General features: G+C 43.0%; 1 protein-coding gene across 4 annotated transcripts in view; it reads left to right on the top strand.

Annotated features, from left to right (window-relative positions):
- LOC144595265 (E3 ubiquitin-protein ligase SH3RF3-like) overlaps positions 1-27492 on the top strand; it is a 258681-nt gene that overhangs the window by 148924 nt on the left and 82265 nt on the right. For 2 of the 4 annotated variants that reach the window (XM_078402549.1, XM_078402548.1), the window contains 2 exons: positions 23101-23376; positions 26463-26558. The exons of 1 other annotated variant lie outside the window; for it this stretch is intronic. In XM_078402549.1, the coding sequence (XP_078258675.1) occupies positions 23101-23376; positions 26463-26558 (372 nt within the window). The remainder of the gene's footprint in view (positions 1-23100; positions 23377-26462; positions 26559-27492) is intronic. One more of the 4 variants, XM_078402550.1, reaches the window with a different exon arrangement.

Genomic DNA, 27492 nt, shown 5'->3' with positions numbered 1-27492 from the left:
TTGGCTCTCTGCAGATAGTCCTGTGTGTGATCAGCCAGGACTGATGCACGGGCAGCAGTCAGTGGGAAAGGGTGGGGGGGTGTTGATCAGTATGTTACTTCTGAGACAAGCGTCTGCAACTGCAATAGCAACAAAATTATGATCATGAAGTTCACCGATTTTATTTATAACTGCAAAAATGAATCAACCTGCAAGTATTGAACACGTGTTGTTCTGTGTGGTATCTTTAAAAAAAACACAGAAATAGAGTAATTCAGTCATACAGTGTGGAAACAGGATCTTTGGCCCAACTTGCCCACACTGACCAACATGCCCCATCTTTACTAGTCCCACCTGCCTGCATTTGGCCCATACCCCTCTAAACCTATCCCTCTAAACCTATCCCATCCATGTACCTATCTAAATGTTTCTTAAACGTTGCGATAGTACCTGCCTCATCTACCTCCTCCAGCAGCTCGTTCCATACACTCACCATGCTTTGTGTAAAAAAGTTTCTCTTAAATCTTTCCCCATCACCTAGTTTCCTACTCTGGGCAAGAGACTCTGTGCATTTACCCTCTCTATTCCTCACATGATTTTGTACACGAAATGCAGGCACAAAGTGCTGGAGTAACAACAGCTCAGGCAGCAAAAACACACTGAGTTACTCCAGCATATTGTGTCATTTTTTTGTAAACCCGCAGCTGTAGTTCCTTGAGCCTACATCGAAATGCAGGACATTTGCAGGCATGCTCTGGTCTTGTGCTTTTTTCGCGACACAGCCCCGCCTTTCTTTCCCTACCCCCTTCCCCGCCATATTCTTTTCTCTCGAGATTTATAAATGGACAAGATTAGAATGTGGTTTATGTAGGTACAAATGGAAGCAGAATACCAATGTGCATCAATGTGAGGTGCTCTCTCTGTGATGGAGACCAGAAAGCCTATTGTTCATCTGCAAATGAATGATTTATTTTCACCTTTGGTCCACCAAAGGCCGCTTTGTGTGTTTATCTGTCCTGATTTGTAATTTAAAAAATCTATATACTGTATATAAAATATATGCAAAAGTCAATTGAGCTCGTGGATGTAAAAAATCTGTTACGCTGGACAAAAGCTTGCAAAGCTGATTTCCTATGAGAATTTATGTCTGTTTTTGATCTCTTCAAAGCATATTGCCGAGAGAAATCATTTGCATTTAAATGGCACCAAATCCCTTTAGCACAGGCCTGTATCTGTTAATTTTTTTAAAGAAACATAAAATCTATCTGCAGTATTCTCTGGTGCCTTTCATGATCAAATGTTGTATCTTTTTAAATTATGTTAGATTTTAAAATATTGCAAATTGATTATTTTGGTTCTTTATCTGCCATACGTTCCAGTTTCAGAAAGATTTACTGCGTCAAGTTTGTGTTGCAACCTTTAGCCTCTAAACGAGCTGTAGACATGTTAAATATAGTTTTTAGGAGATGGGTGGGCATGTTGGAACAATTTGATACGTTGATTAATTTCCTTGTGAGCTTCTGCGAGGCATTTAAATTCCGTCTCTTCCTGTCCTGGTAATTTTTTTAAATCTTTCAACTAACCTCAGAAATTGCAAATCAAAGCAAGAGGTGATTATATTCTTCGAGCAGGATGCCATGTATCGGGAGTGTGGAACTGGCTACCAATTGCTACTGTCGACCAGATTTAAACATTAAAGTATCTATTGTAGGAAAATAACTGCAGATGCTGGTACAAATCGAAGGTATTTATTCACAAAATGCTGGAGTAACTCAGCTGGACCCTTCTTCAGAGTCTCGACCCGAAACGTCACCCATTCCTTCTCTCCTGAGATGCTGCCTGACCTGCTGAGTTACTCCAGCATTTTGTGAATAAATACCTTAAAGTATCTATTAATCACTTTCATAAAGGCAGACTTGTCAGCAGGCAGGAAATTCTTGATGCACTTAACACCCTTGACCAATCAGAAAGGTTATAAAACAATGTCTGTAACCACAATCATGTGCATTATTTTCTAATTAGCTGAATGTTTTACTCAGAATCGTTCAATGATTTGAACACTTTTTGTTAATTAGTGTTACCAAAGGAGTAATATCCTTCTGGCAGTTTATTATGCCTCCAGGTTGTGTGTCATCCGTACATTTAGACATTGTGTAGAAAGGGACTGCTGATGCTGGTTTATACCGAAGATAGGCACAAAGTGCTGGAGTAACTCAGTGGGTCAGGCAGCATCTCTGGAGAAAAAGGATGGGTGACATTTTGGGTCGGACCCCTATTTCAGACTACTTTAGACTCCTGTGACCCAAAACGTTACCCATCCTTTTTCTCTAGAGATGCTACCTGATCTGCTGAGTTACCCAGTACTTTGTATGGATCATTTGGAAAATTGTGCTCTATACAACCTGGTCCAAATCGTCAGTATGTTAGATGGAGTAAATGCAGAGTCTTTTACCCAGAGAAGGGGAATCAAAAACCAGACGACATCGGATAAAGGTGAGTGGAGAAAGATATAATAGGAAACTGAGGGGCAACTTTTTTACACAGATGGTGGTAGGTATATGGAACAAGCTGCCAGAGGAAGTAGTTGAGGCAGGTACATATTATCACAATGTTTAAAAGACATTCAGAGAAGTAATTTCAGTTTAGTTTAGGGATACAGCATGGAAACAGGCCCTTCGCACACCAAGTCCATGCCCACCAACAATCCCCGTACACTAGTACTATCCAACACCCCTGGGTCAATTTACAATTTTTACCGAAGCCAATGATCCTACAAACGTTTACGTCTTTGGAGTGTGAATGGAAAATGGAACACCCAGAGAAAACCCACTTGGGTCACGGGGAGAACGTACAAACTCTGTACAGAGAGCACCCATAGTCAGGATCGAAGTGTAAGGCAACAACACTACCGCTGTGCCACTGTACCGACCTTTTCCAGTCACCTGAAATTAAACTGGTCTTTAATTATTGAGTTTATCACCGGGATTGTTTTTTTGAATAAGGGTGTGATGTTAGCAATTTTCCAATCCTTGGCAATCTCACTGAATCAATTAAAAAACACAAAGTGCTGGAGTAACTCAGCAGGTCAGGCAGCATTCCTGGATAACATGGAAAGGTGTCGTTTTAGGTCGGGACCCTCTTCACTGAATAGATAGATAGATAGATAGATAGATAGATAGATAGATAGATAGATAGATAGATAGATAGCTTTATTTGTCATCCAATATTGGACGAAATTCGGTCACCCACAGTCCAACAATAAAAGCATTAAATATGCATTCAAATTACACAACCCCAAAACCCCCAAAACACAGTCCAACAATAAAAGCATTAAATAGGCATTAAAATTACCCAACCCCAAAAACACACAAAAAAAGAAACATCCATCAAAGAAACATCCATCACAGTGAGTCTCCTCCAGTCCTCTCCTCACTGTGATGGAAGGCCACAATGTCTTTCCCTTCTCCTGCTGTCCTCGCCCGCAGTCAGGTTGTTGTGGTTGCAGCTATTTGAAAGTTTAATAATAATAATAATATATTCCTTTATTCGTCCCACACCGGGGAAATTTACAGTGTCACAGCAGCAAAATGGATAGCAAGAGAGCAAGTGATCATTCATTATAAATAAAAGATGCATAAATTGTCATCAGTTTTCTGTGTGTTCTGAGCTGTTATTGTTGACTCGTCCGCTGGGAGCAGTGCTGGTTGTGCAGTCTCACAGCAGCGGAAAGGAAGAACCTCCTATATCTCCTCTTCATGCGCTGGGGTGAAGGAGTCTGTCACTGAAGGAGCTACTCAGTGCAGTGACAGTGTCCTGCATGGGGTGGGAGTCGTTGTCCAGCAGCGATGTTAGCTTTGCCATCATCCTCCTCTCCCTCCCACCACCTGCACTGAGTCGATGGGGCAACCCAGGACAGAGCCGGCCTTCCTGACCAGCTTGTCGAGTCTCTTCCCTTCCACCGCTGAGATGCTGCTGCTCCAGCAGACCACTCCATAGAAAATGGCCGATGCAACCACCGTGTTGTAGAAGGTCCTTAGGAGTGCCCCCTGCACTCCAAAGGACCTGAGTCTCCTTAGCAGATAAAGTCTGCTCTGGCCCTTTCTGTATAGTGCATCGGTATTTTCAGTCCAGTCCAGTTTATTGTTGAGGTAGTCACCCAGGTACTTATAAGAATCCACCCTCTCGATGTCCATTCCCTGGATGTTCACCGGTGTCGGGGGGACCTGGCTGCGCCTGTGGAAATCTATCACCATCTCCCTGGTTTTTGACCAGGGCTTCGACTGTTTCTGCTATCAATAATCCAGAATGCATCCTATCTGCATCAGGTGATTTACCTACTTTAAGTGATATTGTCTTTCTATCACCTCTTTATTTATTTTAACCTGTCCAAGTAAGAATTTAATTGTTCCATTTCAGGACAAGTGTCAATAAAACTGCTCTCGACTCTTGACTCTAGAATCTTCCTCTGCTGAAACTCCATCTTGCTAGTGCAATGTACTTGTTTTAAACCTCAGCATGCCCCTTGTCTCCCTGTGTATATATATTTTTTGTTCTCAGATTCTAATGGGGCCATTTCTTCTTACAATCTTTTTCCAATTCCACAGAATTTTCCAGGCCCACAGAAATCCCTTTTCTGTCCATTACATTCTTAAGCTCTCTCTGTTCCTGTAATAGCCTTCAAAGTGCCAATGTTTCAATCACAGTCTAGGTACATTCTCATGAGGGTGGGGAATAAGAAAATTAAAGCCATAGATTCAGGGGATGACCTTTGTTACTTCCTCACTGCACTTCATGTAATCATTCCTGATTCTTGATTGAGTTTCTCACAACTCGGCATCGGTGATGAGTTTTTTGTTTTCATGCCCTGTTTTTTACCCCTTTCGTCTTCTTGGCCATCCTGCAATTCTTTGTTTTAGTTTGTAGTTTAGAAATACAGCATGGAAACAGGCCCTTCCACTGACCGAGTCCACTTCAACCAGCGATCACCAGCACACTGGTTCTATCCAACATGCTAGAGGGACTTTACAGAAGCCAATTAACCTACAAACCTGCACGTCTTTGGAAAGGGGAAGGAAACTGGGGCACCTGGAGGAAGGCCACGCGATCACAGGGAAAACGTACAAACTCCGTACAGACAGCACCCGCAGTCACGATCGATGAGTGCAGTAGAGTTACGTCTGTGTGCACAAGGATCATATCGCCAAGCTTAGCAGTTTGCATCTCTTTATAATTTCCAGGCTCACACCTGTCTCTTCATCTCTGGCCTTTGTCCAACAATCTGCCTAACAACCCCCCCCCCCCCCTCACCTGTGTTCACCTGTGTTCACCTGTGTTCACCTGTTACCGGCCATGCTCTGTCCTGTCCCTCCTCTCTTCCAGCTTTCTTTCCCACCCCCCTTCAGTCAGTCTGAAGAAGGGTTCCGACCCGAAATGATGCCTGTGCATGTTCTCCAGGTTGCTGCTAGACCTGCTGAGTTACTCCAGCACTTTGTGCAGTGCTCATGTCATAAGGTCTTAAGGTCATGTTATAAGAGCAGAATTGGGCCATTTGGCCCATCAAGTCTATTCAATCATGGCTGATCTATCTTTCCCTCTCAACCCCATTCTCCCTGGCTTTTCTCCATTGACCTGTACAAGAAGCTGTCAATCTCTGCCTTAAAAATATCCATTGACTTGGCCTCCACAGGCGTCTATGACAATGAATTCCACAGATTTACCACCCTCTGACTAAAGAAATTCCTCCTCATCTCTTTTCTAAAGGTACGTCCTTTTATTCTAAGGTTATGGCCTCTGGTCCTAGACTCTCTGAGGGTGGCCAGAGTTCCCATCCCATTTGGCCGTTACCTAGGCATATCTGTTTGCCTGGATTGGACTGGCTGCTGATGCTCGCCATTGAATGGACAGGCCATCTGTCCCTCTGCAGGGGGATGTCTCAAATATTAAAACCAAACATTACTTTGGGCAAGAACAATGGTGAAAATTGCAAGCCAGATACTCTGTGGAAACAACAATGCACAGTCAGGCATGAGGAAAGACCTTTTAGCTCATCACAGCTGACCCTCTCCTGTGCTGTGATATTATCGATACTGCATTAATACAGTCTTTAAAAACCCATACACCAGAACATTAATAATTTACAGCCAATTGCCTCACGTAGCTTCATTTCTGATCTTATCTGTGGCTGTGTGGGGAATCTCCCAATAGACTTCCTGCAGTTCCCTGCAATGAGCGAATGAGAAGTGAAAGGGAACTCTTTTCAGCAATGTATTTTCAGCAGCAGTGTGGTCAGAGAGATGTTAATATGTGGTACAAAGTGAGTTGCAGAATTGCAGAGATTTGTGGACCCAGATCGTCACGCAAAACAAGTCTGAAGAAGGGTCTTGACCCGAAACGTCACCCATTCCTTCTCTCCCGAGATGCTGCCTGACCTGCTGAGTTACTCCAGCATTTTGTGAATAAATACCTTCGATTTGTACCAGCATCTGCAGTTATTTTCTTATATTATATCACGCAAAACAACCTCGCTTCCGTTGACTCCTCCCACATTTCACGCTACTTCGGCAAGCCCACCAGCATAATGAAGGACCACTCTCGCCCCAGTCACTCCCTCGCCTCCCCTCTCCCACCAGGCAAGAGGTAAAAAAAAATTAAAAAGCATACCTCCAGATTCAGGGACAGTTTCTTCCCAACTGTTATCACGCAACTGAACAATCCTATCACCAACTAGAGAGCGGTTCTGACCTCTCATCTATCTCATATGAGACCTTCAAACTATCTTTAATCGGAATATACTGGACTTTATCTTGTGCAATATATTATACCATTTATCCTGTATCTGTACACTGTGAACAGCTTGATTATGCTGTGTACACTGTGAACAGCTTGATTATGCTGTGTACACTGTGAACAGCTTGATTATGCTGTGTACACTGTGAACAGCTTGATTATGCTGTGTACACTGTGAACAGCTTGATTATGATGATGTATAGTCTTTTCGCTGATTGGATAGTACATAACAAAAACTTTTCACTTTACTTCGGTACACATGACAATAATAAACTAAACTGACAACTGATCTAAAGAAACGTTGACGGCTGATTCCAAATTAATACAAGATCTGGGCATTGTTCAGTACAATAGAATGGAAACCGAATTATCATTAAAGGAATTCGCTCCCTAGGATGTTCAGTTCATCCTTAGATTTATCAAGCCTGCTTTCTTCCCCATAAACCCTGACACCCTGACAAATCAAGGATTTGTCAATCTCCGCCTTAAAAATATCCATTGACTTGGCCTCCATAATGTTCTGTGGCAATGAATTCTACAAATTTCACCACCCTCTGACAAAAGAAATTTCACCTCCTCTCCTTTCTGAAGGAACGTCCTTTTATTCTGAGGCTATGCCCTCTGGTCCTACACACTCCCACTAGTGGAAACATCCTCTTAATCCAGGACTTTGACTATTTGGTAAGTTTCAATGAGGTCCCCCCTCGTCCTTCTAAACTCTAGTGAGTGCAGGACCAGTGTTGTCAAACACTCGTCATATGTTAACCCACTCATTCCTGGGATCATTCTCGTGAAAACTAGCGAAGTTCCCAGCTTATATAGTGCGCTGCTCATTTTTCCTGAAGTCTCACTCCATTTTTGGTGTTTATTTTTCTGTCTGGGCAGAGGGTGCTGCAGGAAATTCAAGACTAAATTCTGCTTGGCAAGTTTGCAGAGAGACTAATGTTAGTTATGGCAGAATGGGTTTAGGAAATCAATGCTCCGCATTTTGGTTTTCTGAATGAGGCCCTTGTGCAGCAAACTTATTAATAATTTCATTGAATGGTAACCTTGAATTGGTGATGTAAAGGATGCTGGGTCCAGTATGTTTCTATGCTGTACCATGCAATCAAACCACACATTGGTGCCCAACTGCAGATTCTTGTGGAGATAAACAAGTAGCTCGACTGCTGGATAAAATTAGGGTAATAAGTGTGTTACGTCCAAGTTTAAATTGGAAACTTTACTTTGAATGATTAGACAGGCAACTCCAGATCCCGCTCTCGTCTGCCTCTCCGAATCAAGTCTGGTGCCATCACAATGTGTGTCACTATGATGAATGGAGCGACTAGGCTTGTATACACTGGAATTTAGAAGGATGAGAGGAGATCTTATCGAAACGTATAAGATTATTATGGGGTTGGACACGTTAGAGGCAGGAAACATGTTCCCAATGTTGGGGGAGTCCAGAACAAGGGGCCACAGTTTAAGAATAAGGGGTAGGCCATTTAGAACTGAGATGAGGAAAAACTTTTTCAGTCAGAGAGTTGTGAAACTGTGGAATTCTCTGCCTCAGAAGGCAGTGGAGGCCAATTCTCTGAATGCATTCAAGAGAGAGCTAGATAGAGCTCTTAAGGATAGCGGAGTCAGGGGGTATGGGGAGAAGGCAGGAACGGAGTAGTGATTGAGAATGATCAGCCATGATCACATTGAATGGCAGTGCTGGCTCGAAGGGCCGAATGGCCTCCTCCTGCACCTATTGTCTATTTGAATTTGATCTCAGGATGTGTTGCAAAATATTTCATTGAAAACTACAACATGGAAACAGGCCCTTCGGCCCACCGAGTCCATGCTGACTATCAATCACACATTCACAGTAGTTCTAAGTTATCCCACTTTCTCGTCCACTCTCTACACACCAGGGGCAATTTACAGAGGCCAATCAACCTCCAAAACCGCACATCTTTGAGATGCGAGAGGAAACCGGAGAACCCGGAAGAAGCCCACATAGTCATGCAGAGAAAGTGCAAATTCCACAGACAACACCCAAGATCAGGATCAAACCTGGGTGTCTGACGCTGTGAGGCAGCAACTCTACCACTGTGCCACCGATTTAAAATTCTGTCAGATGGCAATATTGTTAACATTTCTCATCTAGCAGATTTTAAAAAAATGCTGCCTGTTCAAAGAAGATCTTACCGAATAGTAAACTATATATTACATTGCATCTAAGGTTACACTTTAGGACAAAAATTAAAATAAACAGCATATCTTGGATATCTGAAATAAAAACAGAATATGCCAGAAACATTCAACAGTATGGAAACAGTTATTGCCTAACCTGCTGAGTTCCTCCAGCACTTTGTTTTTGCTCAAGTTTCTTGCATCTGCAGTCTCTTGTGTCTCTTTTTGTTTTTTTTTTCTAATTGTGTTTTGGCATTAATGTCTTGTTTGCACAGTCTTCTATCGTTTAGAAATGTTACGTGTAAATTATGTATAATTTGTTTTTGTGTGTTGTCTGTGTCTACAAATCTGTGATGCTGCTGCAAACAAGATTTTAATTCTACCTGGAACTCACCTCACTGTACTTGTGCATATGATAATTGTCTTGACTATATAAGAAACTGTCTAAACTGCATAATCTCTTTGATTGGTAGAATACATCTGTTCATAAATTCATAATTTATAGCAGCAGAATTAGGCCATTCGGCCCATCAAGTCTACTCCTCCATTCAATCATGCTGATCTATCTTTCTCTCTCAACCCCATTCTCTTGCCATCTCCTTATTACCCCTGATACTCTTACTAATCAAGAATCTGTCAGTCTCCACCTTAAAAATATCCATTGACTTGGCCTCCACAGACATCTGTGGCAATGAATTCCACAGATTCACCACCCCTCTGACTAAAGAACATCATCTGTTTTTCAGATAAATGGATGTTAAATTCTTTACTAACTACATGTATTCTGGCACTCTTCCACTTCAAGAGATCAAGACTAGTAAGGGTATCAAAGGTTATGGGAAGAATGGAGCTGAGAGGGAAAGAAAGATCAGCCATGATTGAATGGCAAAGTAGACTCAATGGGCTGAATGGCCTAAGTTTTCTCTTATGTCATATGATCTTATAATGAATTCCCAAATGACCATAAAATGAATTTAACTATGTAGGTCTCACACCAGTGTCACTTTGAACGCACATCATGTTTGCTTCTGCCCGTTCTCCCCAACCTCCACCCCAGCAACTTCATAAGCTATGTATTCCATCTCAGTAATTGTTGGATGAGGAGACACCGAATCTCCAGTCTTTTTTGAAGCTGAGTTCACTTGCTGATATATTGTAGCAATTCCATTCCTTGCTGCACTTCAGCTAAGCTATAACTCAAACGCTATTCATCCTTGTAAGTAGTCACGGTATGATGGATAATGTGAATTCTGCACTGATTATTGGGAACTAATTAAGTATGCTCTCTAACGCTCTGAGCCAAATACATCTCTTTAATTATAGAATTATAGAGTGAATGAATTTGCGGTGCATATACCACTGGCAGATACTGTGAACAATTCTTAGCATTTTAATGAAAAACCAAGTCTAAAATCTATTAATTGAAGAATTAAATGTATCTGGAAAATGAGTCAAATACCAATCCACTTATGGCATCTACACTGAGGTGCAAATGGGTAAATGTTTCATACATTTTACGGATGCATACATGGAACATGAAGGAACAGGCCTTTGGCCCACAATGTCCATACCGGACATGATGCCAAGTCAAACTAATCTCCTCTGCCTGCACATGGTCCATATCCCTCCATTCCTTGCACATCCATGTGCCTAATTAAAAGCCTCTTAATTCCCCGATATCTGTAATTGTCGCCCATGGCACGAATCCTCCATATCTCCTCAGCACCATTGGAAAAACAGTGGAAATGGAAGCTGTTATGCTCATTCCTTGTGCTTTATGTTGGAGAGAGGAGGGCCATTGCTTCCATCTGTGAAAATCCTATTCCCGTCTATTCCCACCCTCAAACCTATTTCATTTTTTAAAAAGATCAATTTGAACTGTAAATTTCTGAAAACGGGTCTAATTGCTTTATCTTGGAAATCATCCACAGTCCCAATATGAATGACTTTAGATTAAAGCTAGAAATTACATTTCCTCTAGATTATAAAAACAATCCACACCATTTAACTTCAGGTGCCAGTGTCAAAGTATTCTCATGAATCAGGACTGAGATTTTCCAGAACTCAACCTTTTGCCTGTTTCACGAGTAAATGGCTCAGTCTTAACAATGTATTCCCAATCCATCACATGCTGCTAACTCTACTTATCTGTAATTACGGAAATATTAATAGTGACATAAACATGTCTACAGGAGCCCAACAAATTCTGTGCTCAAAGATAAATTGGACTATTGCGGACTGTCATTGTACTTCCTTCCACAAATTTGACTGCTTTCCAGATATTTAGTGATTTATTTTGTAATACACTAAAAAATAAAATTGATCGCTGAGAAAGATTTTTCTTAATCTTTCGATTTAATTGTTACTTGTTAATTTTTCAGTCACATCTTCCGGTTAAGATTTAGAGTTCAGTTTAAAGGGCTACTTTTACTTTATTATCCTAATTTTCTTCTTTAATTAAAACAAATTTATTTCTGTGAATCCAAGCTTGTTGGTTGGAGCCGTAAGTCTCGAATCATCCACATTAATAACCTTCTGCCCTCATTCTGCAATGGATAACCAAATGTACGCTTATCAATTCATAGTATGTTGAACTAATAAGTTGCTGTTATGAATTTAGTTTACTCGATGCAAAAAGATGGTGGCATCTGAAATCATATTTAATAAGTCAGTATACTTCACTGCTTGGCATTCCAGTGTACTGCTTGCATCTTTAACAGTGCATTATGTAGTCACAATGTTTCTGGGGATTTACAGCATTGAAAGACTTATCCACTAGGGTTGCTTTCTTATTATCGGGCCCACATCTAGGACTGTTGGCATAGATAGTCTAGACAGTCAGAATCTTTTTCCCAGAATGGAAAAATCAAATACTAGACGGCAGAGCTTGCAGGTGAGAGGGGCAAAGTTTAAACGAGGTGTGCGGACAGGAGGGTGAATACCTAGAATGGGCCGCTGGGGTTGGAGGTTAAACCTGATATGTTAGTAGCATTTAAAATACTTTTGGATAGGCATTGGATGTGCAGGGAGTGGAAGGTAATGTTCAGGTAAATAAGTGATCTTGGCATCATGTTCGGCACTCACACGGGCCGAAGAGCCTGTTCTTGTGCAGTACTGTACTATGTCTTAGGACTGTCCAGAAAACATAAGCATTTTGATCCTGGTGGATAATTAGCATTCACTGTTGGAACGTTTACTAATTTGAGATTATATGTGCCTATAATTAGAGTGCGTGTGAGGCTTATGAAAAAGGATATGACACACACTAATATAAGTTATTTTGGAGACACAAGGAACCGCAGATGCTGGAATCGAGTAAAACACTAAGTGCTGGAGTAACTCAGCAGGTCAAGCAGTATTTTTGTAGGATAGGCAACATTTCAGATCCAGACCTTTTCAGACTGTTGCCTATCCATTCCCTCCACAGATGCTAACTGAGCCGCTGAGTCGATCCAGCACTTGTAAGATGCTTGGTTTGATATGTTAATTTACTGTTGAGTAAGATGTAAATTCTTGGAACTCAGTTCCTTCTTGAGATAGTGTCCCTTGTCGTTCCTTTTGTTTTAAGAGCTACAGGACAGGACCGAGTGATGGAGCAGTTTCATAGTTTCATATGGTTGACTCTTATGTTCCTCCCCAACAATAACCCTTAGCATCGCTCATTAGCAGTGGGATGAAAGACAATCTTATTGCCCATTGTAACACTTAGATTCTTTACAGCAACCGGCCACAGCATTTGGTGCAGTTAAAATCAGTGGTTCTGTATGTTGCAAAGTTAAAACCCCAGCCTAGAAAGATAACTTGGAAATAAAGAGTTTTCCATTGCAATTAATGGATTGCCAGAAAAGAATCACAACTTCTGTACCTGGTGATTGGAGCTGGTGTGTAACTCAAGGAGAGTGGACTGTAACCATTTGAGAAGAAAATTGGTAATATGGTTCCATCAGGGATTCCAACCAGAAATGCAGCATGTGAAAATAGGTGAAGGCAACATAATTAATTTTCATGGAGCAAAAATCAAACTGTAGGAAGAAATCAGTGAGTTTAGGTAGCGTCTATGGAGGAAAAAGGACAGTTGATGTTTAAGGTCAAGAGCCTTCATGTGGACTGCTAATAAATTATAAATTATTTTGAATGTATGTATTTGCCACTTTATCTGAAAACTTTCAGTGTAATACCTTAACCGAAAGTGGATAGTGCCTCCCCCTGAGGGGCAGTGGGCTTACCTCTGGGGGTGCTAAGAGGCATGGGGTGGGTGGCAGGGGAGCATCAAAGGTGGATGGGGCACGGCATACATATGGGGTGGTTGATCTGTCGTGCGCTCCACTGACATCTCTAAAAGCATGCATTGTTTTGCTAAACATTATTTCTTCAAACACTTCAAAGTTGGGGAGCTGGTATCACTTTATCAAGCCCATCCATCACATAGAGAATTTACTGAACAGTAAACAGTACATATGGTATCTAAGACTCCTTCTAAATGATTATCGGACTGAAAAGTTGGTTGCATGCTAGTCACAGAAGTGGATCAGCAATCACACATTACAATCGCTTCACTCTTTCAAATCTCTACTCCAACAGCACCATTTATTAGTATTCCCTTTATCATGTATCTCCACACTGTGGACGGCTCGATTGTAATCATGTATTGTCTTTCTGTTGACTGGTTAGCAGGCAGTAAAAGCATTTCACTGTACCTTGGCGCATGTGACAATAAACTAGGGTCAAACTCAAATTCAAGATCATCAATTTTGTTAAATTAATTAAACTGAAAAGTTGTAGTTGGATTTTGAATAAATGTACAATTAATTGCTACTGTTTTGAATTTTATTGTGATATTATCTTCCTTAATGGGTTATGCAAACTGTTATTCTGAATAATGTTTTTTACAGGGTCAGATTGGGGCACTGGGAAAGAGATTATTCAGCCTCAGGAGCAGTGGTCCCAAAAATTTGGGAGCAGTGGTCCCAAAAATTCCCCAAAATTTGGGAACCACTAGCTTAACTCAATCTGGAACATACTGTGATACCTCTGAATGAAGACACCAAATTGGAGATATGTTTATTACAGAGAAAGACCACAAATAACACAAGATTAATACATTTTCAGAATTTCAGGTGGCGCAGTGGTAAAGTTGCTGCCTTACAGCGCCAGAGACCCGGGTTCGATCCTGACTACGGGTGTTGTCTGTGCAGTCTGTAAGATCTCCCCATCCCTCCAAAGACTTACAGGTTTGTAGGTTAATTGGCTTCTGTAAATTGTAAATTGACCTGATTGTGTAGGATTATGCTAGTGCACGTGGTGATCGCTGGTCGGCACAGACTCGGTGGACTGAAGGGCCTGATTCCACGCTGTATCTCTAAAGTCTACAGTCTAATTGGCAAGTTATATAACAGAAATTTGTGAGGTGGTGCAATTTTGAGGGAAGAGCAACAAAGTCACAAACTCCTTGGAGAAATTGAGTGGAAAGATTTCCTGATGCTTGCATAGGCCCAGAGAGAGTGTCATCTGCTTGGTGTCTAAAATTCGATTACACTGATGTTATTATCACTAAATTTCAGAAATAGAATATAACTTGTGGCCACTGATATATTGTCTGTTTAGCTCAAGCATGAACAATAAGAGATCTTGGGTTACAGATGCACAAATCATTGAAAGAAACAAAAGCCGAATAAATTAATTTTAAAAAGGCAAATAAAATACTTGGGCATTTCTAGAGAGAGAATCGGAAAGTCAAGTCAAGTCAAGTCAATTTTATTTGTATAGCACATTTAAAAACAACCCACGTTGACCAAAGTGCTGTACATTTGATTAGGTTCCAATAGAAAAAAAATGAAAACATACAGTAGCACGCAAACAGTTCACAGCGCCTCCTCAATGAGCCTCAAACGCTAGGGAGTAGAAATAGGTTTTGAGCCTGGACTTAAAGGAGTCGATGGAGGGGGCAGTTCTGATGGGGAGAGGGATGCTGTTCCACAGTCTAGGAGCTGCAACCGCAAAAGCGCGGTCACCCCTGAGCTTAAGCCTAGACCGCGGGATAGTGAATAGCCCCAAGTCGGCCGATCTGAGGGACCTGGAGTTAGAGAGGGGGATAGAAGATTTTTGATGTAGGGGGGGGGGGGAGTATCCATTTAGGGCTTTATACGTGAATAGGAGGAGCTTGAAGTTGATTCTGTACCGTACAGGGAGCCAGTGGAGAGAGGCCAGAATCGGGGTGATGTGGTCCCTTTTACGGGTACCCGTCAGGAGTCTCGCTGCGGCGTTTTGGACCAGTTGCAGGCGGGACAGGGAAGATTGGCTGATCCCAGTGTATAGGGAGTTGCAGTAGTCTAGGCGGGAGGAAATGAAAGCGTGAATAATTTTTTCTGTGTCGTCGAATTGGAGGAAAGGTTTGATTTTAGCTATGGTTCGAAGTTGGAAGAAGCTGGCTTTTACCACAGCGTTGACTTGCTTATCAAATTTTAATGCAGAGTCAAATATCATGCCGAGGTTTTTGACATGCGGTTTGACTAGGCAGGATAGGCTTCCAAGACTGCCTGTTATCAATTTGATGGAGTCGGGGGGGCCGAATAGGATGACCTCAGACTTGCTCTCATTTAATTGGAGGAAGTTCTGTGCCATCCAACATTTTATGTCCTCAAGGCAGTGTGAGAGGCTGTTTAAATTTGACTGGTTGTTGGGTTTCAGGGGGAGGTAAAGCTGAGTGTCATCGGCATAGCAGTGGAAAGAAATGCCGTGCCTTTGAATGATTTGGCCAAGGGGGAGCATGTATAGAGAGAAGAGAATGGGGCCTAGGATGGAGCCTTGTGGAACTCCGCAGGAGAGGCTAGCTGGAGCAGAGGAATAACTGCCTATGTTGATGGCGAAACTCCTATCTTTGAGGTACGAAGCGAACCAGCTCAGGGCAGTGCCATCAATGCCAACCGCGTACCGGAGACGGTCAATAAGGATGGTGTGGTCCACTGTATCGAACGCTGCGCTGAGGTCGAGAAGGAGCAGGATTGCACAGTCGCCGGTGTCAATGGCGAGAAGCAGGTCGTTGTGTACCTTCAACAAGGCAGACTCTGTGCTGTGGTGGGCTCTGAAACCTGACTGGAAACTTTCCAGGATGGTGTTTTGGTGCAGGTAGGGCACTAATTGGTTTAGGATTGCCTTTTCAAGGACTTTTGACAGGAATGGCAGTTTGGAAATGGGTCTGTAGTTGCTAGGCAAGGTGGGGTCCAGGTTAGGTTTTTTCAGTAGGGGCTGGACCACCGCGTGCTTGAAACTGGTTGGAACAGTGCCAGTGGCCAGAGAACTGTTGATAATAGAGAGGATGCTGGGACCGGCTATTGCAATGACATCCTTCAGAAGGGCAGTGGGGGCTGGATCAAGGGGGCAGGTTGCAGGTTTCATAGCAGAGACAAGCTTTGCAAGGGAGGATAGAGTGACGGGTTGGAAGCAGTCCAATTTAGATGAACAGACTAGTGAGACAGCTAGGTCACGGGTGGGAGGGGAAATGTTCATTCAAATATTCTCAACTTTGTTGGTGAAAAATTTAGCGAATTCTTCGCACTTAGCAGGGGACCCAACTAAGCTGGTACTGGGGGCGGGACATATGACAGAGGTAATTGTTCTAAATAGGACCTTGGAGTTATGAGAGTTTTTGGAAATAAGGTCGGAGAAGTATTGTGCTCTAGCAGACTTTACTGCTTCCTGGTATTTGAAAGCTGAGATGTTACATTATATTTGGAAGTCATCCTATTAGTTTCACTGCCGTCCTACTTAGTTATCACCTTCTCCACAGCCAACAATGGACCACTGCGGGCTCCACCTTTCCTTGACCATCGTCTTTGGAGTGTGGGAGGAAACCGAAGATCTCGGAGAAAACCCGCGCAGGTCACGGGGAGAACGTACAAACTCCGTACAGACAGCACCCGTAGTGAGGATCGAACCCAGGTCTCCAGCACTGCAAGCACTGTAAGGCAGCAACTCTAATGCTGCACCACTGTGCTGCCCATCTCAAGTTTCCATCGCCCCAGACTCTCAGTGTGAAGAAAGGTCTTCTCCAAAGATGCTGTCTGACTCGCTGAGTTACTCCAGCTTTTGTGTCTATCTTCTGTGTAAATGAGCATCTGCAGTTCCTTCCTACATATTTAATTAGGCACTATTTAGAGAAATTCTGGTCTCCTTTTAGAGACGCATCTGTAGTTTCTTGTTTCTACATTTTGACTGCTCCACTGTGCAGACTGAGTTGGCATGACTGAGTTTCATGCTTCAAACTTTTGTCATTATCTGTGCCAAGCTGGATAGAACCCTCAATGGTCCTCAACATTGGGCACAGCATAGGAGAGGTTTAGAGGGATATGGGCCAAACACACGCAGGTGGGACTAGCATAGGTGGGGCACCTTGGCTGGCATGGACGTTAGGCCGAGGGGCCTGTTTCTGTGGTGTATGAGTCTATCACACAGGTTGTCGGGCAGGCTTCTCAATTCACTAAGTATTTCATGGTGTTTACTCATCAGCTTAATGCAATGCTGAAAATTTGAAATAAAAGCAGAAAATACAACTGAGGAAAGGTCATCAACCTGAAATGTTCACGTGGTTTATCTCACAGCTTGACCACCTGAGTATGTCCAGCATTCTCCTATTTTTATTCCAGCCTTTCCCGTCAGACTCCATACAGGAGAACCTGTGGGCAATCTCACTGTCTGGTGCTCTGGCAATTGCCTGTCCTCTTGTGGGGTCAGCGCTGATGAAAGATCATTGACCTGGAGCTTCAACTCAATTTCTCTCCGCACAAATGCTTCTTAATCTGCTGTGTATACCTAACACATGTTTGCTTTCATTTGAAATATCCAGCATTTACATTTGGTATGAGCAGTCTGAGGGTCCCTAAACAAATTACTCCAGAAAATATTTCACCAAGGTTTTATTGAATTGAGCATCCATCCTTCTTTTCTGTACCAACACTCTTAAAAAAACACACACATTTTTAATTTTTTTTAAATGTTTTGTGCCTGAACCTTTAGTGCTTTTGTATGTGGATGCATAAAATGATCTGTGCTCCAGCAGCTCCAAGTCTATTCCTATTTAGTTTAGTTTAGTTTAGTTTAGAGATACAGCGTGGAAACAGGCCCTTTCGGCCCACCGGGTCCGCGTCGACCAGCAATCCCCGCACCGGAGATATTTAATATTTAATACTTTCTAATATTTAGAAAGTATTCCAGCTTGTTTCTTCTTAAGATCTAAAGCAGATGATCTGGGAGACACTGCGAAGTTCAAAATTTAATGCCCAACCCAAATTGTCATTGAGAATGTAAGAAACAAGGAACTTCAGAAGCCGTTTTACCAAGGAATGACACAAAACGCTGGAGTAACTCAGCAGATCAGGCAGCATCTCTGGAGAACACGGATGGGTGACATTTCGTGTTGGGACCCTTCCTCAGACTAATTGGAGTGTTGGAGGGGGGAAAAAATTATAAGGAATGGGGGAAAAGAAAGCCCTTCCAAAAACCAAACCAGTAAGGGAAGAATCAGGAACTGAGAGATGTAACTGGACAAATAGGAAAGAATGACAGATGCAAAGATCATGAGATACTTGACGTATCAACGCCATGAGATCTAAGAATACTATAAATACTCCACTGCCCAACTTATAACTTAAATCATTATGTCAAATACAATCAGTAATAGTTAGTGACAGCCTGCTGCTTCGGGATGTATGTATTTCTTTTTGAAATCCTCATCGACTTTGGCCACAAGTAAATTGTTATTTAACTTTCAGTCCTGGAGTAGCTTGATAATGCCATGGAAATACAAGAATCTTTTTCAATTCAAGATGGAGAATCAATAAATATTAATGAAATCTTCAAAAGAATATGATAAAAATTTATTACTTGGTCTTGGAGTTAATTAAATGAGGAGTCAGAACCCATCATATTTCACCATTTTGAGACAGAGAGTTGGCTGGTATAATTAGTACTGCGGGCATTTTTAAAAAAGATTACTGAAATATCTATTTTCAGTGGTTTTTTTCAGATGAAAGTGTTATACTTTGATATTACAGTGACAATATGTGATAGGTATCAAGTAAAATTCCTTGAGGATTTTAGTGCCCAAGAGAAAATCTGCAAAACAATCCTTTCTCAGGATGTAAAAAAGAAGAATATAAAAAATGTATTGCAAGTTTATTATCTGGTACAGATTGGAGTTACAACATCGAACACTTTGTTGAGCAGTTCAGGTTCAAATTGGTACTGGTATGTCGTAATGTGAATTGTAGATATTTTTAATCTGCGACATGAAACACATTATATTGTCTATCCATGTTATCCAGAGATGCTGTCTGACTTACTGTGTTACTCCAGCACTTTGTGTCCTTTTTTGTAAACCAGCATCTACAGTTCCTTATTTCTACATTGATTGATTGAAAGATGCAGCAAAACAGGCCCTTTGGTCCACTGAGTCCATGCTGACCATTGATCGCCCGTTCACACTAGTTCTGTTATGCTATCCCACTTTCACATCCACTCCTTACACATTTGAGGCTATTTACAGAGGCCAATTAACCTACATACCCATACATCTTTGGGATGTGGGAGGAAACCAGAGGAAAGGTAAATGGAAAAGACAGGTTTAGATGGATATGGGCCAAACACAGGCAGGAGTGAAGAGTGCAGATGGGACATGTTGGTTGGTGTGGGCAAGTTGGGCCAAAGGGCCTGTTTCCATGCTGTATGGCCCGATGCCTATGCGACCACTGAGAGAACATGCTAACTCCACATAGACAGCAGGTGAATGCCTCTTTGTAGGGAACGTTGAACAATCGCTGTTCCAGGCATACACTGGCCCTATCCCCGAACTCTATCTCGGTTACATTGATGACTGCATCGGTGCTACCTCCTGCACCCATGCACAACTCACGGACTTCATCAACTTCACCACCAATTTTCATCCTGCACTCAAATTCACTTGGACCATCTCCGACACCTCCCTCCTCTTTCTTGATCTCACAGTCTCCATCACAGGAAATAGACTATTGACTGACGTCTATTACAAAGCCACGGACAACTATCTCGGTTGCAGGTGTTGGTGTTGTTGGTGTACTGTTGGCGTAGCTCCGGCAACTGTTGGTGTAGCCCAGGCCCAGCCCAGGTAGCCCAGGCCCAGCCCAGGTAGCCCAGGCCCAGCCCAGGTAGCCCAGGCAACTGCAACTGTAGCCCAGGCAATTAGCTGCAGTGAATTTTGTAGATTATGTAGATATGCAGCACTTTGACTCAGTGTTGGCGGAAATGGATGTGTAGGATGTTGATGGGGTGTTAATCAAGTGGACTGATTAATCCTTGATGACATTGAGCTTCTTCAGAGTTGTGGGTGGTGTGTTCATCCTGACAAGTTGAGGGCATTCCATCACACTCTTGATGGTTGCACCACAACCTCCAAGTGGGCTCTGAACTATATTGACAGGGACATAATTTATGACTTTGCTATTGTCTATTTATTTGTCTGTTTGTTTGCAAGACAGCAACTCTACCGCTGTGCCTCTGTGCCGCCCCATTTGATATCAAATGGCTTATCATTTGCTCATGCTTGGTCAATTAGAAATTTAATAGTAACACATGACACGCAGCCCCTTTTCAGCAATTAACTTTCTTTTGCCCTATGGAGATTGGATCTGACCCAGTTGTACGATACGTTTGAAAAGCATGATGTGCCTACTGCAAGATTTTTAATTATGTAGTATTTGTGCCTAAAATGTTAATTATCGGTCTGTCAAAAATCTAGATTCAGTTATTACAGATCTAAATTATATATCAGCCTTGCATACTAGATGCAGTGAATGTACTGTCAGAGAAAATCATTGCTGGAATGGAAACAGTTGCGGTATGTGGGGTTTGAGGATCAGTTGGTTCTTGTTGTGACTGTGTGCTGTTTGGCGATCGTGGCATGCAATCAATGCATGCCGTAGCTAGCCCGAGACTACCTCAAGCTAAATGCCAAGAAATATGACCCATTTGTGTCCAAATCCTATGGCGCTAGTGATGGTACCAATGTGGGCAGGTGCCAAGGACAGGAAGGCCCTGCAGAGGGTCATCACAACGGCCCAGAAGATCATCGGCTGCTCACTGCCCTCCCTGGAGCACCTGTTCAGCCTACGCTGCCTCAGTAGAGCAGGCAAAATAATAAAAGATCCATCCCACCCCGGCCACTGTCTGTTTGTTCATCTGCCCTCTGGTCGACGTTTCAGGTCGATCAAATCCAGAACAAACAGACTTAAGAACAGTTTTTACCCCAGGGCCATACGAGAACTGAACACTACCTTCTGCACTACGCAACACCGTTAAAAAATCTTTGTACTTAATATAATTGTATTTTTTTGTTTTTGCATTTATTGCATATATGTTTGTACGCACCGTCAGGATTGGCTATTTTTTAATTTCGTTGTACTCGTTGCAATGACAATAAATGAATATTATTATTATTATTATTATTTCCAGCTTTAACAAGATAAATTGGATGTTTTGACTGCAAATCACCACTTTTGTGGTTGACACAATCAGCTGTGCTACTTTGCAGTCTTGTTTGTGATTTAAAGGCACATTGCTGACTGGTACATTCGGGACACACTTCAGGCTGCGCAAGGTCCACCCTAAGTCCATTATTTCTGCTGAAAACCCAGTGAGTGACTTTTCCTGCATTTAACACGTTAAATGCACTTAAAGTGAAGGCCTCAGTCATCATATGGATAGGAGTTACACTCCACTGGAAACATCTAAATGGTGATGATTGGCCATGTCTAATTGGTCTCCAAGACCAAGAGAAGCACATGTGCCCATCAAAGACTGTAATGACAGAAGATAGGCACAAAGTGCTGGAGTAACTCAGCGAGTCAGGCAGCATCTCTGGAGAAAAGGATTAGGTGATGTTTCAGGTCGGAACCTTTCTACGAATGTGTCTGTCCCGAAACATCACCTACTCCTTTTATCCAGAGATGTTGTCTGACCCACTGAGTTACTCCAGCATTTTGTGTCTATCTTCAGTGTAAACCAGTATCTGCAGTTTCTTCCTACGCATGAGATCGAAGAACATGAACCAGCAAATTCCTTTGTTCAAATATTGCCTCCATTTCGAGAGATTTATGGTGATAATTGTTCCTAGATTACACACCTAGGAACTGTGCATTAAATAATCAAGTGAGTTACAATTATCAATGAATAATAATTGCTTCTACCACAACACAATGCTATAATAGGATCTAATTTCCTTCATGTGCTTTGCAGAACAGAGCCAGTCAATGTCCACAAGAGATTTCTTTCTCTGGTTTCCGATGATCATGGTGGTATATTTTGACATTTTTGCTTTTGCTTGTCACGTCATATCTCTGAGAGAAGATCTGGGATTAATCGCCTTAGAAAACACGAAATATTAATTAAATAAATTCAAGCAAATCTAATTGAAAATTAGTGGTTTTGGAAAAATAAAAATGAAAATGACTTTTTGCGTTAGTAGGAGTTATCAGCAAATACCATTAAACTCTATTCAGCACTGGAATTGATATAAATTTCACCGGCTATTCCTCCTCCCCACTACCGTCGAAAAGAAGTAATACTAGCTTGAAAGCACGCACCACCAGACTCAGGCACCACTTCTTCCCCTCTGTTATCAGGCTTCCAAACGAGTCCTTCCACAAACTAGGGTGCAGTACGATTCTCCTCTACCTCATTGTGGAAATATAGTTCTTAGCATTGTAGAGCAACAGTTCCAGAGACAAAGAACTATATTCTGCACTCGGTATATTTCCCTTTGGTCTACCTATTGAACTTTAAATTGGATTTGATTGTATTTCGGCACAGTGGCGCAGCGGTAGATTTGCTGCCTTACGGCACCAGGTACCCAGATTCGATCCTGACTACTGGTGCTGTCTGTATGGAGTTTGTACATTCTCCCTGTGGTACAGGTGTGTATTGTAAATTGTCCCTAGTGTGTGGGATAGTGCTAATGTATGGGGTGATTGCTGGTCGGCGGGGACTCAGTGGGCCGAAGGGCCTGTTTCCGCAATGTATCTCTAAAGTCCATTAATACACAACATTATCTGATTTGATTGCATAGCGTGCAAAACTAAGGTTTTCACTGTACCTTGGTATGCGTGACAATGATAAACCTAAAACTGTTTGTGCTTTGCCTTTCAGATTGTTCCACAGTTACCATGTGCAAAGGCACTCTACAACTATGAGGGGAAGGAACCTGGGGATCTCAGGTTCTGCAAAGGTGACCTCATCATTCTGCGACGGAAGGTGGATGAGAACTGGTACCACGGCGAGCTGAATGGTACCCATGGCTTCTTCCCAGCGAGTTACATTCAGTGCATCAAGCCACTTCCACTGCCACCTCCTCAGGGCAAAGCACTTTATGACTTTGAAGTAAAAGATAAAGAGCAAGATAAAGACTGTTTGACTTTCTCAAAGGTAAAACATTTGTTTAACAGATGAGCAAAATATTTGTTCATAACTTGTAAATATTTTACTTTTCTCGAGCGGGTACCTGTTGGGGTTCTGGGCATCTTCAGCTTCCAGAATTTTGGAGAGTGTATGGACCAAACATTTGTAGCAATGTGGTTGACACGGTGGCGCGGCAGTAAAGTTGCTGCCTTACAGCGCCAGAGACCTGGGTTCAATCCTAACTCCGAGTGCTGTCTGTATGGAGTTTGTAGGTTCCCCTTGTGGCAGCGTGGATTTTCTCCAGGTGCTCGGTGGGCCGAAGAGTCCGTTTCCACATTGTACATCTAAACTAAACTAAACTAAATAGTATTGTTATTCTTTCTGCAGGTGTTTGGATTTCTTCAAAAGCTAACTAAAGTGCATGCTCTCCTGTGTTTTACAGAACCAGTTAAACAGAAAATAACTATCAATCAGTTAGTTGGTGGTGATTTTCATACAGAGCTACTTCTTCTAGTGGGTGGCGAGTCAATGGAGTTCTCTACCTCCGGAAATGGAGGCTCGAGGATTGGGGATATTTAAAAAGAATAGTTTCATCAAGTCGTACAGCATGGAAACAGGCCCTTCGGCCCAACCTGCCCACTCCGACTAACATGTCCCACCTACACTAGTCGCACCTACCTGCATTGGGTCCATATCTCTCTAAACCTATCCTATCCATGTACTTGTCTAAATCTTTCTTAAATGTTGCGATGATACTTGCCTCAACTACCTCTCCGGCAGCTCATTCCATACACTCACCACCCTTTGTGTAATCCCTCAGGTCACTATAAAATCTCCCCCCCCCCCCCCCCCCTCAAACTTACGTCCTCTGGATCTTGATTCCCATGCTTTTGGCAAGAGAATCTATGCGTTTACCCGACCTATTCCTCTCATGATTTTGAAGGGCGGCATGGTGGCATAGCGGTAGTGTTGCTGCCTTATAGTCCTTACAGAGCCAGAGACCTGGGTTTGATCCCCACTATGTGTGGCGTCTGTAAGGAGTTTGTCTGTTCTCCCCGTGACTGTGTGGATTTTCTCCAAGATCTTCGGTTTCCTCCCACACTCCAAAGACGTACAGGTTTGTGGGTTAATTGGCCTGGTATAAATGTAAAATTGTCCCTAATGTGTGTAGGATAGTGTTAATGTGTGCGGCACGGTGGCGCAGCGGTAGAGTTGCTGCCTTACAGCGAATGCAGCGCTGGAGACTCAGGTTCGATCCTGACTACGGGCGCCGTCTGTACGGAGTTTGTCTGTTCTCCCCGTGACCTGCGTGGGTTTTCTCCGAGATCTTCGGTTTCCTCCCACACTCCAAAGACATACAGGTATGTAGGTTAATTGGCTGGGCAAATGGAAAAGTTGTCCCTAGTGGGTGTAGGATAGTGTTAGTGTGCGGGGATCGCTGGGCGGCGCGGACCCAGTGGGCCGAAGGGCCTGTTTCTGCGCTGTATCTCTAAATCTAAAAAATCTAAATCACTGATCACTGCGGTGGGTCGAAGGGCCAGTTTTCATAGTGTATCTCTAAACTAAACTAAACCTCTATAAGATCACCCCTCATCCTCCTACGCTCCAAGGAATAGTGTCCTAGCCTGCTCCAAGTCTGATCAACCTTGCATCATCCTCGTAAATCTTCTCTGCACCCTTTCCAGCTTGACAACATCAATTGCCAACATAGTGGTGGAGGTTGTTTTTCTTATTGGAAGTATGTAACCAGTGGTGTACCACAGGGATGTGCCTGGACCTTTGTTCTTTGTCATTCAAGATTCAAGATTCAAGATATCTTTATTTGTCATCCAAAAAACAAGTTTTTTGGACGAAATTTCGTCACCCACAGTCCAACAATAAGAGCAATAAAATAAGCAAATTACACAACCCCAACCAACACAAAACCCCCCAAAAAGAAACATCCATCACAGTGAGTCTCCTCCAGTCCCCTCCTCACTGTGATGGAAGGCCAGAATGTCTTTTCTCTTCCCCTGCCGTCTTCTCCTGCGGTCAGGCTGTTGTCGTTGCCATGTTCCAGGCTGCGCCGGACGGTGAAATGTCCGCAACGGGCCGACCCAAGCCCCGCTGCAAGTCGGGGCGGTCGGGGCTCCCGACATTGAAGCCCCCGCCGAGCAGAGAAAATTCCGTGGCCTATTTCAGGCCGCGCCGGACGGTGAAATATCCGCGGCGGGCCGACCCAAGCCCCGCGATCCGGGGCGGGCGAACACGCTGCCGCTGCCGGAGCTCCCGATGTCGACATCCACGCGGCCCGAGCCTAAGGCGAGTCGCAGCCGCTCCCGCAGCCTCCGAAGACGGCCGGCTCCGGTGATGGTGAGTCCGGTCCGCGGGCTCTGCGAACCAGAGCCCTGGAGGCCGACAGCTCCAGGAGTTGGGCCGATGGTAGGCCGCAGCAGGAACGGAGACACGGCCCAGAAAACAAAGGTCGGGTCTCCGTTCGGAAGGGACACATATTACAATTTTACAGTTCCCCCCCCTCCCCCCCACATACACACATAGTACACAAACACAAAAACACCACATCACAACTACAATTAAGACAACAAAAACAACAAAAACACAAAGACAAATGGACTGCAGGTAAGCCGCAGCTGCTAGGGCAGCGCCGCCATCTTACTCCAGCACTGTGGTCACTCCAGTCATGTTAAAAAACCTGTGGTGTGGACATCATTGGGACCTACTCCAGCCTAAGTTTTTAAAAAAAATCCTAGTTTAGTTTAATTTAATTTAGTTTAGTTTAATTTAGTTAAGTTTATTGTCACTTGTACCAAGGTACGGACTTTACTGGACTTTATCTTGCATTAAATGTTATTTCCTTTATCCTGCATCTATACACAGTCGACGGCTAGATTATAATCATATATAATCTTTCCGCTGACTGGATAGCACGCAGCAAAGAAGCTTTTCACTGTACCTCCATACATGTGACAATAAACATAACGAAACTAAACTAAACTTTGAAGAATCAGAAGAAACATGAAAGTTATACTTCCTGAAACTCATTTACCCTGCTGTCTTTAGAGTAATTGTGATTTGCTTTTGATATTTAATGTGGTGGCCTTCTTTGGTTTCAGGATGACATTTTGACTGTCATAAGGAGAGTAGATGACAACTGGGCTGAAGGAATGCTGGGGGATAAGATAGGAATATTTCCGCTTTTGTACGTTGAGGTGAGTCTATCTAAACAGTAATAACCTGTCTCCATTCTGAAGCTTCTGATTGTGTTTTAATTTACTTTTAGCTGCATCGGAATCAATAACATGGCCAATAACTTGTATTGATTTGCTTTACATGAATGCTGGCAGTCACTCTGCTCTTGCACCTAACTGGATGAAATAGCAGTTGGTGGTTGAAGGTCAACGTTCGCGTTGGTCAAATACTATTTTGACAAGGTGATGTTACTGTCACTTTTGTAATCCGTGCTATTTTAACTCCCAGAACTCATTTGCATTCTATCAGCATCTGCCAACTTAAAGGTAGCAGAACAAGGAATAGAACAGCTTTGAACAGATCAGAATTGTGGGGCCTGAAGAAGACACACTAATCTGAAAATATCACCCGGGCTGCAGCACCTGGGGTGGATGCCTGCTCTGTAGATCCCTTAAAACTAATGATATCCAGGAGCACAGCTTGCACAATAAGGCATCTGCACATAAGGGACAGCGCAGTGGTGCAGTGGTAGAGTCGCTGTCTTGCAGCGCCAGAGACCCGGGTTCAATCCTGACTACGGGTGCTGTCTGTGCATAGATTGTACGTTCTCCCCGTGGCCGCGTGTGTGTTCCCTGGGTGCTCCGGTTTCCTCCCACACTCCAAAGGCGTAAAGATTTGTTGGTTAATTGGCTTCGGTAAAGATTGCAAATTGTCCCTAGTCTGTAGGACAGTGTTAGTGTACGGGGATCGCTGGTCGGCACGGACTCGGTGAGCCGAATGGCCTGTTTCCGTGTTGTATCTCTAAACTAAAACTAAACAAGGACCGCAGATGCTTGTGGTTTACAACAAAGAGCTGGAGTAAATCAACGGCTCAGGCAGCATCCCTGGAGAGCATGGATAGGTGACGTTTTGGGCCGGGACCCTTCTTCAGACTGATTGATGAATGTAAAATGT

This window comes from Rhinoraja longicauda, chromosome 7 (assembly GCF_053455715.1).
Source record: "Rhinoraja longicauda isolate Sanriku21f chromosome 7, sRhiLon1.1, whole genome shotgun sequence".
NCBI lineage: Eukaryota > Metazoa > Chordata > Chondrichthyes > Rajiformes > Arhynchobatidae > Rhinoraja > Rhinoraja longicauda.
Note: the sequence above shows the minus strand (reverse complement) of the source record. Positions and strands in the feature narration are given on the sequence as shown.